Consider the following 14,101-nt stretch of genomic DNA (forward strand, 5'->3'; position numbering starts at 1 on the left):
AAGAGAATATTTATCCTAATATCTGTTTAAACATTTAATTGCATAAAATCCATGGCTACCTGCGTTTGGATTTTCAGAAATTTATGATAAAACTGTAAGTGCCATACATAAAAAAAACACATTCATTGCATGAATTTTAGGTTTGTATTATGGAAAATCTCAAGCATATACAAAAAGAGGATGACATAATAAACCCCCAACACTCAGCTTTGTTTTCAATTCAGATAGCCAGTCTTATTTTATCTCTAGACATTCCCATTTCCTATCATGTTGAGGCGAATCAGAGATAAATTATTCCAAGTTCCTTCAAAGACTAACCTTATAAAAATGAAGAAAATAAAAGGTGGTAGAAGACAAAGTACATCATAATGAGAGGAAATGTTACATAGTTATATAAATAGTTTGGAGTAATAAAATCTACCTATAATTTTTCTACAAGTTGTAATTGTAGTGTGTTAACTGTAATTTAGAGAAGGCATTGTGGTTAAACCAGGTATGCTCATGAGGTTTTTTTATAAGTCTACGTATTGGTTGCCTAATATACTAAGATTTGTTGGAAGGTTAATATAGATAATAGTTAACCATTAAAAAAAATTTTTTTTAATGTTTATTTTTGAGAGAGAGAGAGGGGGACAGAGCGTGAGTGGGGGAAGGGCAAAGAGAGAAGGAGACAGTGTCAAACAGGCTCCAGGCTCTGAGCTGTCAGTACAGAGCCCGATGCGGGGCTTGAACTCACGAACCATGAGGTCATGACCTGAGCTGAAGTCAGACGCTTCACTGAGCCACCCAGGTGCCCCGATAGTTAACCATTTTGAAGTAACTATGGGGGGAAAGGGATTAATACACTATACTCACTATGTTACATTAAGCCTTTACTGTATATTGATCGGATTCTCAGTCTTACGAACAAAGTTCACGAGTCTTCTGAACGATGTTTGGACCATAGTATATCCAGTTGTGAACTTCATAATGGTACAGTTTTGCTTTGGTGCTTGATTTTTTTTTTTTTTTTATGGTTTTAGAATTCATCCTGGTAATTGTTCTGCTAACCATCATTTTCATGGTATTTTTTTTCTTTAAACAGATGGATATTAACTAGGAATTACAAAGCCCTCAGCAAAGGTTCCAAGGGCAGTACCTCAGGCTTTTTGAACATTATGATGGAGCTAAAGAAATGTTGTAACCATTGCTACCTCATTAAACCACCAGATAATAATGAATTCTATAATAAACAGGAGGCCTTACAAGTAAGGATTTTTACTTTGTAGTAAAGCAAAATTCTAGAAATGTTTATTTCAGTTATAACTGAAAATGGCATGATGCTTTAATATATTGGTTAGAAGTTTTCTTTGGTTATGGTATATTAAATAATGGTGTTATTTTCTTTGTCTTTATTAAAAAAGCCTTCAGAATTATAATTTATACAATTATTTTGATCATTTTTCTAAAAATGGATTTGTATGGACTACCAAGAGTTATCCAGTAGAAATCCCTTAGTATATTCTTAAATGACAAAAATTCACATTATGATGCTGAATTTGTGATATGGCAAATGAAAGTTTTTTAATAAATATATATATATTTTAATGTTTCTTTATTTTTGAGCGAGAAAGACACCGCACGAGTGTGGGAAGGGCAGGGAAAGAGGGAGACACAGAATCTCAAGCAGGCTCCAGGCTCTGAGCTCTCGGCACAGAGCCTGACCTGGGGCTTGAACCCACGGACCACAAGATCATGACCCCAGCTGAAGTCGGATGCTTAACCCGTTGAACCACCCAGGCACCCCAAATGATAGTCTTAAGAAAGGCATCTTGAGCTTAGAGTTTACACTTCCTATTGCTTCTGGTAGACAGATGAGGTGTGAAGAGGGCCACAATTGCCATTCAACCACAGTAGTGCTTTAAAAGAGCTAGGTTCAGTGGCTGATACATATAAGTTAAAATCTGTTTTCTTTTAACCTTCAGCTGTTTAGTTGCTGCTGCTTTCAATGTATTGTTTTTCAGCTGAGATTTTTGGAGAAGTAGTGTAATAACTAGCAAATATAGTGAAACGCCCCCCCTTTCCCCAAAACACAGTGAAAACCTAGGTGCTAAATGGCAAGGAAAATTTTAGCTTAAATCGTAGATAAAAATGATCCTAGAAAAGGTTCTAGAAAATTTTGGAAACTGAAAAATAAACTTTTTCAACATTATAAAAATACAAAATCTCAATTTTCAATAATTAAAGAAGCTAAAGTTTTAAGTGGGGCATTTGTTTCATTTGGTTGATTCTTTGCACATGCTCACATGCTCTAACCATTGTAATTTATTGTTTCCTAGCACTTAATCCGTAGTAGCGGAAAATTGATTCTTCTTGACAAACTGTTAATTCGCCTAAGAGAACGAGGCAATAGAGTTCTTATTTTTTCTCAAATGGTGCGGATGTTAGACATACTTGCAGAATATTTGAAATACCGTCAATTCCCCTTTCAAGTAAGCATTTCATTTTTTCCTTTTTGTTGACAAATTTCATCGGATCTTTACAAAATTACCTGTGAAATTCTTGTGTAAATGAAGTATAGATTTTTTAATAAACTGTATTTTCAAGATAATATATCTCTGTTTTAAACATTTCTATTTGTCATTATTCCCTTTTTTCTTCTTGACCTTATATTTAGCAGCAAAGTAATTTTTCTATTCTCTAGTCTTTATTTTAATTTTGTATTTCTCTTCTATGCTCAAATGTAAATGGGCAGCCTTATGAATTAGGCTTTATTTTGAGGAAGGGAGAGAGAGCAGCCTTTGTGAATGTTACCAGGACTGCTGCAGATTCTTTTGCAGTGAAGGGGAGGGTGTGCTTTTTCCTGTGCTCACCCCCCCGACCCCCGTCTCCCTCCTTTCTCTGCAAGCAAAAACAGCTCCCTGCCCTCTGCAGCTTCTCCCCGCCCCCCCCCAGTTCACCTCTCCGTGCCGTGTACCTGCTGAGTTCTGTAGTTTAGGTTGTGCAGATTGTTGTGTTAATCCTTAAATCAGTTTTCTAGGTGTGCAGGATGGTTTAGTGTTGATCTGGGTGTATTTCATGGATGCGAGACGCAAAAAAAAAGCTATGCTGTTCCCTCAACAACTTTTTATTCAGTGCCTGCTATGTGTCAGCCAATATCAGGACTGTTACAGATTCTGAAGAATAATGTTCTCATAATTATTCTAATGCATAATTTACTGAATAAAACTTTCAGATGACTTTAGGGAAGGTATTAAAGACCAAAATGAGCTTATATTCCATCTATTCAGTGTTTATGTTGAAATCTATTCAGTGTAATTAAAGCTAGTATGAATGAGTGTTTAATGTTAGAGTCAGGTGCTAGTTTCAGTACTTTTCTAATAATTTATTTAATCCTTATTTAATCCTTTCTTGAACAGTGCCTAGAACATAGTGAACATTCACATAGCTAGTAAATGATGAATGTTAGTGCAGGCAATAAAATAGAAGTAGAATTATAATGATGAATCTCAACAGACATCATTTGAGGGACAGGTCTTTGGTGATATGAACGTGATTGAGAAATATATGGTCATTTAGGCTAGGGAAAAATATAGAAAAAGTACTATTGTTTGATTTTCTTAACATCTTTATTGAGATGTGATTTCCATTCCATGCAATTAATTCATCCATTTAAAGTGTACAATTCAGTGATTTTTAATATATTCACAGAGTTGGGCAGCCATCAACACAATAAATTTTAGAATGTTTTTATGACCTCAAAAAGAAACAGTACCCTATTAACTATCACCCTGTTTCCATTCCACCCCTCTATCCTTACCCCATTCCTGTGTTGGTTTGTTTTTAGACAAATTATTGTGTTTACATGGTCACACAAAACAAATAGTAAACAAGTGCTGGTAATTAGTTCTCTGCCCCTAATCCCTTCTCATTCCAGTATTATTTCCCAGAGAAAATTATTTTTAACATTCTTTTAGTTTAGATCATGCCTTAATAAATGATATACACTGGGTTTTCTTTTTTTGTTCTGTTTTGTTTTTTTAAATTTATTTATTGTGAAAGAGAGAGAGTGAGCAGCAGAGGGGCAGAGAGAGGGAGAGAATCCTAGGTAGGCTCCGTGCTGTCAGCACAGAGCCTGATGTGGGACTCAAAGTCATTCATCATGAGATCATGACTTGAGCCTAAATGAAGGGTCAGATGCTTAACCGACCGAGCCACCCTCCCTGGTGCCCTGATATGCCACTGTTTTTAAGAAGTTTTTACTAATAGTAATTTTTAGTGAAAATGAAACCAGTAGCACATTTAAATTTTTAAAAAATGTTTATTTATTTATTTTGAGAGAGACAGAGTGAGAACTGGGGAGGGACAAAGAGAAGGAGAGAGAATCCTAAGCAGACTCCACTCTACGTGGAGCCCATTCAGGGGATATGGGCGGCTGGATCTCAGAACTGCAGGATTACTACCTGAGCCCAACTGAGCCCCCAGGCACCCTAAAATTTTTTTTTTAATTTTGGACATCAGCTAATGTTTAGTAAGCACTCAATATATATGCCAGACACTGTGGTAAGTGTTTTACTTTGTTCTCTCACTGAATCCTCTGAATTTTATGAAGAAAGTACTATTATGTTCATTACCTAAGAAAGAAACTGACAAGATGAAGTCAGATCACTTGCCCAAGGCACCCATGGATATTGAAGATACTCAGATGCAGGCTTTTTGACTCAAATCAGTGACTTTGAAACTTTAATCAGGGGCTTTGCTGTACCTCTTTTCTCAGAGTTTCTGATTTCAGTACACTCAGTAGATCTGGGATGGGGCTCAAAAATTTGCATTTCTAAGTTCTCAGGTGACAATGATGTTGTTGGTCCACTAACCACACTAGATTTCACCACTGTTTTTAAAACTGTGGACTGTAACCTGTTAATGGATCTGGGAATCAATTTAATGGGTTGTACCAACATTTTGAAAAAATGAAATAGATTTTAATATATGAGGCCATATCATGATACATGTGTCATGTAACTTGCTTTGGATGTACAGTTGTGTACTCATTCACATGTAAAATTTATTTCTTACAGTGAGACTCAGACACAATGATAGCCAATGCTATTTACTATTATTATCTGGGAAAATAGTCCTAATGGTTAAGAGCACAGACTCTATAGACAGAATGCTTGGGCATTGTTTTCTTGCCTAACAAGTACCTTCTACTGTTATAGTCTTAATGAAAGTAATGCCGCATTTTCATACTTAACTTCATAATTGATTTTAATACCTTTTTAAATATTTGATTCTGTTATGTGAAGTATTTTAATGTGTTTTATTTTAGAGATTAGATGGATCAATAAAAGGGGAGCTGAGAAAACAAGCACTAGATCATTTTAATGCTGAAGGATCAGAGGTATGAATGCTTTTAAAACTAAATAATTTTAGTCATAATTTTAGTAAATTATTTTTGTCATTATTGTTTTTTTAAAAAAACACTGACTTTTTTAAAAAAAGTCTTGTTAGCTAGTTTTACTTTCTAAATGAGGTTTTAAAATCAGTATTTTATGTTAATCTGAAGAATTTTGCCCTTATCAATACTGTTTCAGCATAGAACAGTTAATTTGCTTCTAAATAAATTATCCCATTTTCATTTAAAATTCATTGTAGATTTGGTGTTCATTATTTCCATGTATATTTGTATTTTGGAATCCTGTTGATTGATTTTGCTAGAGGTTTTTGTATTTTATTAGTATTTTTTAAAACTATCTTTCAGTTTTATTGGTAAAATACTTTTAAATTCAAAAAACCAGTTGTAAAATTCTCTTGCTGATTATTCATATTCACGGTTCAGAAGAATTTAAAGTTGAGCCTATTTATAATTTCTTACAGGATTTCTGCTTTTTGCTTTCCACAAGAGCTGGAGGTCTAGGAATTAATTTAGCCTCTGCTGATACTGTTGTTATATTTGATTCTGATTGGAATCCACAAAATGATCTTCAGGCACAGGCTAGAGCTCATCGAATTGGGCAGAAGAAACAGGTATTTTTTATTTTGTTTATTTTGCTTTTAGAATCTTTTTTTATGATTAGTGTTTGGAAGTGATTTTGGTTTATTCTCCTGGAAACCTCATCGGAACACAGTCATGTTGCTCTTTAACATGTAAAATACTAAGGAACTCAGATTTACCAAAATCACCTGTAAGGTTTGACAGAATTGAGGTAACTATGCCAAAATAGGATCATGCCCTCTCTTTTAGTCAAGAGTGTTTATAACTGTAGAGTACAGTGTTTTTCATTCAATACATAAACCTTAAAATGTATTTACTTAATTTTAACTATTGAAAGAGATTTTGCTTAGTATATTACTACCTTTTAGTTAGCCTATATTTTATCCATTTGCCTATAAAATTCTTTATGCAAACAAGCCATTCTAAATTTGTAGTTTTTGTATTGCTCTCAGTAATAGGCCTTGAGAAAAACCATCTGTCATCATTCTGATGTGTTTGTTGTATTTTAATTGATTTACCGCCATCTAGGGCAGTGCTTCTCAAACTTCTTTAATGCAGAAGATATGAACAAGTAGCACAGAAGGACTTCACACATTTATATTAACCTTTAAAAATTTCATATTTTCTATTTAAAAATGTATCCATCATTTTAAACTAAAAAAGTATTTTACCCAAATAATTCTCATAAAGCTATTTCATTGGGAATATAGTACACTTCTTTCTGTAATTTTTTAATACTCTGGAACAATGTTGTGCACCCTTAAGTGAAATCTTGTATTTAGAGTAGTAGTTCTTAACATCATCGGACCCAGTGACCCCTCTTTACAACAACTCTTTTTAGCAGCCCCTCTTCCTTGAACTGGATACATGAATTTGGAAGGTAATTTTAATGCCCTAACACCAATTTAGGTTTAAAAAAAAAACAGAGTTCTTTTTAAATATATATGTCTATATATTTTTTACACTTTTATTAATTTATTATTTATTTATTTATTTTTAAAATTTACATCCAAGTTAGTTAGCTTATAGTGCAACAATGATTTCAGGAGCAGATTCCTTAATACCTTAATACCTTATTACCCTTTTAGCCTACGCCCGCCTCACACCCCTGCAGTAACCCTCTGTTCTCCATATTTAAGAGTCTCTTATGTTTTGTACCCCTCCCTATTGTTATGTATTTTTGCTTCCCTTCCCTTATGTTCATCTGTTTTGTATCTTAAAGTCCTCAGATGAAGTCACATATTTGTCTTTGACTAATTTCGCTTAGCATAATACCCTCTGGTTCCATCCATGTAGTTACAAATGGCAAGATTTCATTCTTTTTGATTGCCGAGTAACACTCCATTGTGTATATATACCACATCTTCTTTATCCATTCATCCATCAATGGACATTTGGGCTCTTGCCCTACTTTGGCTGTTGTTGATAGTGCTGCTATAAACATTGGGGTGCATGTGCCTCTTCAAAACAGCATACCTGTATCCCTTGGATAAATACCTAGTAGTACAATTGGTGGGTCATGGTAGTTCTATTTTTAATTTTTTGAGGAACCTCCATATTGTTGTCCAGAGTGGCTGCACCAGTTTACATTCCCACCAGCAGTGCAAAAGAGATCCTCTCTCTCTCTGCATCCTCGCCAGCATCTATTGTTGCCTGAGTTGTTAATGTTAGCCATTCTGACAGGTGTGAGATGGTATCTCATTGTGGTTTTGATTTGTATTTCCCTGATGATGAGTGATGTGGAGCATTTTTTCATGTGTCGTTTGGCCATCTGGATGTCTTCTTTGAAGAAGTGTCTGTTCATGTCTTCTGCCCATTTCTTCATTGGATTGTTTGTTTTTTGGGTGTTGAGTTTGATAAGTTCTTTATATAGATTTTGGATATCAACCCTTTATCTGGTATGTCGTTTGCAAATATCTTTTCCCTATTCCATTGGTTGCCTTTTAGTTTTGCTGATTGTTTCCTTTGCTGTGCAGAGGTTCTTACTTTGATGAGGTTCCAGTAGTTCATTTTTACTTTTGTTTCCCTTGCCTCTGGAGACGCGTTGAGTAAGAAGTTGCTGCGGCCAAGGTCAAAGAGGTTTTTGCCTGCTTTCTCCTCGAGGATATTCATGACTCCCTGTCTTACATTTAGGTCTTTCATCCATTTTGAGTTTATTTTTGTGTGTGGTGTAGGAAAGTGGTCCAGGTTCATTTTTCTGCATTTCGCCTTCCAGTTTTCCCAGTGCCACTTGTGAAGAGACTATCTTTATTCCATTGGGTATTCTTTCCTGCTTTGTCAAAGGTTAGTTGGCCATGTTTGTAGATCCATTTCTGGGTTCTCTATTCTGTCCTTTGATTGGAGTGTCTGTTTTTGTTACAGTACTGTACTGTCTTGATGATAACAGCTTTGTAATACAGCTTGAAGTCCAGGATTGTGATGCCTCCTGCTTTGGTTTTCTTTTTCAAGATTGCTTTGGCTATTCAGGGTCTTTTCTGGTTGCATACAAATTTTAGGATTGTTTTCCACCTCTGTGAAGAACGCTGGTGTTATTTTGATAGGGGTTGCATTGAATATGTAGATTGCCTTGGGTAGTATTGACATTTTAACAATATTTGTTCTTCCTACCCAGGAGCATGGAATATTTTTCCAATTTTTTGTGTCGTCTTCAATTTCTTTCATAAGCTTTCTATAGTTTTCAGTATATAGATTTTTCACCTCTTTGGTTCGGTTTATTCCTAGGTATTTTATGGGTTTTGTTGGAATTGTAAATGGGTTTAATTCCTTGATTTCTCTTTCTGGTGTTTCATTATTGGTGTATGGGAATGCAGCTGATTTCTGTGCATTGATTTTTACATCCTTCAACTCTCCTGAATTCATGGATCAGTTCTAGCAGTTTTTTTGGTGGAATCCTTTGAGGTTTCCATATAGAGTGTCATGTCATCTGCCAAGAGTGAAAGTTTGACCTCCTCCTGGCCGATTTGGATGCCTTTTATTTCTTTGTGTTGTCTGATTGCTGAGGCTAAGACTTCCAATACTATGCTGAATAACAGTGGTGAGAGTGGACATCCCTGTCTTGTTCTTGACCTTAGGGGGAAAGCTCTCAGTTTTTCCCTCTTGAGGATATTAGTGTTGGGTCTTTCATATATGCCTTTTATGATTTTGAGAAAGGATCCTTCTATCGCTACTCTCTTGAGGGTTTTTATCAAGAAAAATGTTGTATTTTGTCAAATGCTTTCTCTCCATCTGTTAAGAGGATCATGTGGTTCTTGTTCTTTCTTCTATTGATGTGATGAATCACATTGATTGTTTTGTGGATATTGAACCAGCCCTGCATCCCAGGTATAAATCCCACTTGATTGTGGTGAATAATTTTTTTAATGTACTGTTAGATCTAGTTGGCCAATTTCTTGTTGAGGATTTTTGCATCCATGTTCATCAGGGAAATTGGTCTATATTTCTCCTTCTTAGTGGGGTCTTTGTGTGGTTTTAGAATCAAGGTAATGCTGGCTTCATAGAAAGATCTTGGAAGTTTTCCTTCCATTTCTATTTTTTGGAACAGCTTCAAGAGAGTAGGTGTTAACTCTTCCTTAAATGTTTGGTAGAATTCCCCTGGGAAGCCGTCTGGCCCTGTACTCTTGTTTTTTGGGGGGAGTTTTTTGATTACTAATTGGATTTCTTTACTGGTTATGGGTCTGTTCAAATTTTCTATTTCTTCCTGTTTCAGTTTTGGTAGTTTTTATGTTTCTAGGAATTTGTCCATTTCATCCAGATTGTCCATTTTATTGGCGTATAATTGCTCATAATACTCTTATTATTGTTTGTATTTCTGGTGTGTTGGTTGTGATCTCTCTTTCCATTCTTGATTTTATTTATTTGGGTCCTTTCCTTTTTCTTTGCGATCAAACTGGCTAACCAGCTTCTGGTTTCATTGGATCTGTTCTAATGTGTTTTTTTGTTTGTTTGTTTGTTTTTTGGTTTCGGTAGCATTGATTTCTGCTCTAATCTTCATTATTTCCCGTCTTCTGCTGGTTTTGGGTTTTATTGGCTGTTCTTTTTCCAGCTCTTTAAGGTGTAAGATTAGGTTGTGTATCTGAGACCTTTCTTCCTTCTTTAGGAAGGCCTGGATTCTACATACTAATAATTTATCTGCACATTATAAGAGAGGGAAACTTGAAGTAGGAATAACATGCCAATGTAAATTACAGATTGTCATAGAGGAGATGGTGAGAAAATAAGGTAATCTCACAAGTGAGCTGGGCCTAATGTAGATGTGAATACTCAAAATAGACCTCTTTTATGAATGAGATGGGGAATAGTGATTAATTGCACTAAATAGCAGATACCTCCTATATCGAAATCCTCGACCATGGCTGAACTCACATTCTGTTTATACTTCTCAAACAACTACTTAAAGACTATTTAAAGGCCACCATATTTTCTAATAGGTGATAGAAAATAGAGGATATTAGAAGAACCAGTTAGGCAAGATACTGTAGAAAGTTGTGTGGTAGACCTCTGGGAAGAATATCTGAATAAGATGGCAAAATAATGGTAACATGTATTTCTAACCATTATGTTACAAAACTGTGTAAAAACAAATGTGATATAAATATGGATATGTTTTAAAATATTATTTAATACATTAATGTACATTTGTTTAATACATTATTTAATAACATTTAAAATATAAATGAATATATAAATACATTTTTATGATTTTGAGATGTTTTTAATTATTTCATTATTGATGCACTATGGTAAGATTCCTGTGCTTTTGTACCTGCTTTTTTGTTTTTTTGTAAATTCCACTTAACATACATTGTATTATTAGTTCCAAGTGTATAATATAGTGTGATTCACCACTTCCATACAGCACCCAGTGCTGATCACAAGTGCACTGCTTAGTTCCCATCACCTATTTAACCCATCTTCCCACCCCTTTCCCCTCTGGTAACCATCACTTTATTCTCTGTAGTTAAGAGTCTGTTTGTTTCTCTCTTTTTTTCCTCAATGATCATTTGTTTTATTTTTTAAATTCCACATATGAGTGAAATCATATGCATGTACCTGCCCTTTTTTTTTACTAGTATTTGGTTCTAAATCTGACACAGGTGTTTCATATTTCTTGTTAAATATTTCCATGCAAGAACTACAAAATGACTATAGATGAGCAATACAGGTGAGCTTTATTTGTGACACCAATACTATACACATTTGGAGATGATAACTTTGGTAGAGATCCAAATAAAACAGTATCTAGTTATCTGCTGATTCATGCAATAGTTGCACTGCTGAAAAAAACTATAATGTTCATTTAAACTCTTATTTACATTGAAATAGAGGGTGAATTGAGACTCAAGATAATTTTAAAAGTTTTGAAAAATCATTTGAAAGAAAAGACTCAGGATAGTTTTTCTTTGTGTCTGAATGTACAATTTAGTGCAGAGGGTCTAGTGTCCCAGGTCACTGTGTTCTTAAGTACTCGTAAGCCCACCTAATCATTGCAAAAGCTACAATGTTCCTATAAATTTTCAAAATATCCCTTTGGGTGCTATTTGATATAGAACTGCTAACCTTGAGAAATAGGGCAAATTACTGCACACCAATTTTTGTGTATTTTGGAAGTCTTCGTTTTATGGCAGGATTTCATCATTAACCTGGGGTATGGTTCATAGAATTTTGAACTATGTGGAATATGAAACATTAATTAGAATTAAGGAAACAGGTAGAAATTGTTATAAATTTACTTTTTTTCCTTCTCAGCTAAAAGATAAAAATTACTGTTATCCCTTTAAAAAAATAAAAAGCAAATAAAATCTGTTCAAAATGCAAGAAGTATACAACCATAAAATACTCTTTAAATTGAAGAAATTTAGCTTTTATATATATTGTTATATATTTTTTAATTTTTGACTAGTGAAAATTTCACATAGTATGAGCTTCACTTTATGTACAGTATTTGGGTATTTCGCATTAGCAAAACAAATCCTTTTTGCTACATTGTATTTTCATTGTGTGTATCTTTACAGGTGAATATTTATCGTCTAGTTACGAAGGGATCAGTTGAAGAGGATATTCTTGAAAGGGCCAAAAAGAAGATGGTTTTAGATCATCTTGTGATTCAGAGAATGGACACAACTGGGAAGACAGTACTACATACAGGTTCTGCCCCGTCAAGGTAGTTACCTTAATATATCTTTAAAAAGTCATTTTATAATCGTACTGTACTCATTTTCTTGAAATGTTACATGCTATAAGCAGATCTTTGAAGCACTATGTTTAGTATTGTGATTTTTTAAATTTTTTAAAGCATTGGAGTAATTTCTAGTCAAAGGCACACGTTCATTACTGGTTTTTATCACTCAAATTTTGTTAAGTCTTGGAAGAAATTCCTTTAATTTCCAGGTTTCAAGTACTTTACTTTTAAAATAAGTAAACTAAAAATATTTCGCCTAACTCTGTCATATAACTTCCATAGAGTTGACTGTGTCAATAATTAATAAAAGTGCAACATAAATGTTAAATTGTTAACTGTTAGTAGTATTAAGCATTTTTGTTTTTCTTGGTTTTAGTTCTACTCCTTTCAATAAAGAAGAATTATCAGCCATCTTAAAGTTTGGTGCTGAGGAACTTTTTAAGGAACCTGAAGGAGAAGAACAAGAGCCCCAGGTTAAAAAAAAAAAAAAAAAAAATATATATATATATATATATATATATATATATATATGGCATTTCTTTAAACTATAAGCATAAGGTGTATTTACTTTAAAATATATTAAAGTATACTTAATAAAGATTTCTTTCTAATTACAGGAAATGGATATAGATGAAATCTTGAAGAGGGCTGAAACTCATGAAAATGAACCAGGCCCTTTAACTGTAGGAGATGAATTGCTTTCCCAGTTCAAGGTAGATTTTCTTTCTTTTTTATTTTTCTTTGTAATTATTTCAGTTGATAGTGATTATTTTTTTGTCATTACGTGTTTTCTTAAAACCTCTTTAAGCACAATCAGCAAGTGCTTAACATTTTTGTTTTAAAATTTGGTATGGTGTATGAAAACTTTTCTCCCTTATACTGACAAAGCAGTAGCAGCTTGATGTGGAAAGGACCAAACTGTATATGAATAGGTACATTTAGTGGAATGAGGAGGGCAGTTATTTCCTAATTAGCATGTAAAAAAATGCTTGGCAAATAGCAGGTCTTCAAATATTTGGGCAAATGAGGGAACGTGGTATCTCTAAATTTAGATTTCTGTGACCAAAGGCTTTTAGCTACTGTTTGTTGGAGTAGTTCTGCAGTTTTTGACATTAGATTAAATTAAGCATTATCACAACTAAGAAGATCCAAGTTAATCAGTCCAAGTAAGCAATGAGCTCCTGTTAGTACTTATAAATACTCCTGGTTTCATGAGAGCTAAAAAGGTTGCAAGCAGTCCTAAAGCGGCAGAAGTCAAGCAACCTCACAGAGTAAGTTGTATGCCACTTTAGTATGAAGAAGCAGTTCCTCTATAGCCATGTTCAACAAATTGAAGTTTTTCAAATGGCGAGGGTTTTTTTTTGTTTTTTTGTTTGTTTTAATTTCTTTTGTGTGTGTGTGTTTATTTTTGAGAGAGAGAGCAGCAAGCAGGGCAGGGTCAGAGAGAGAGAGACAGAATCCGAAGCAGGCTCCAGGCTCTGAACTGTCAGCACAGACCCTGATGTGGGGCTTGAACCCATGGACCATGAGATCATGACCTGAGCCAAAGTCAGACGCTTAACCAACTGAGCCACACAGGCGCCCCCACAAACTGGAGGTTTTAAGGAGCAGTCCAGTTTGTGTCATTTGTTCATTCACCAGTTATTTATTGAGCACCTGTAGTGTGGCATGCACCAGGGACATAGCAATGAATAAAAACTTTTTTAATTTTAGTGAATCACTCTGGCTGCAGTGTGGAGGATATACTATAATGGAACAAGAATTAAAAGCAAGGTGATAAGTTAGAAGACTATTCTTTAATCTTGAGAAATAAACGTTTCTGGAACCAGTACTCATTCTGGTGTGATGAACTCTACATTAAGTTATACTGTTTGGTTTTAATTTGACTAACTGGCAGTCTGAAAAAAATGTCACTGATAAGCTAACCAAAATACAGATTATTTTTACAC

The 14,101-nt window shown here is 34.4% G+C and overlaps 1 protein-coding gene across 3 annotated transcripts in view; it reads left to right on the forward strand.

The window, feature by feature from the left end:
- CHD1 (chromodomain helicase DNA binding protein 1) overlaps window positions 1-14,101 on the forward strand; it is a 77,011-nt gene that overhangs the window by 40,478 nt on the left and 22,432 nt on the right. For all 3 annotated transcript variants that reach the window (XM_060635300.3, XM_060635303.3, XM_060635302.3), the window contains 7 exons: window positions 1,085-1,247; window positions 2,319-2,471; window positions 5,309-5,380; window positions 5,857-6,006; window positions 11,986-12,134; window positions 12,529-12,625; window positions 12,770-12,865. In XM_060635300.3, coding sequence (XP_060491283.1) covers window positions 1,085-1,247; window positions 2,319-2,471; window positions 5,309-5,380; window positions 5,857-6,006; window positions 11,986-12,134; window positions 12,529-12,625; window positions 12,770-12,865 — 880 coding nt within the window. The remainder of the gene's footprint in view (window positions 1-1,084; window positions 1,248-2,318; window positions 2,472-5,308; window positions 5,381-5,856; window positions 6,007-11,985; window positions 12,135-12,528; window positions 12,626-12,769; window positions 12,866-14,101) is intronic.

Source organism: Panthera onca, chromosome A1 (assembly GCF_046562875.1).
Source record: "Panthera onca isolate mPanOnc1 chromosome A1, mPanOnc1 haplotype 2, whole genome shotgun sequence".
Classification (NCBI taxonomy): domain Eukaryota; kingdom Metazoa; phylum Chordata; class Mammalia; order Carnivora; family Felidae; genus Panthera; species Panthera onca.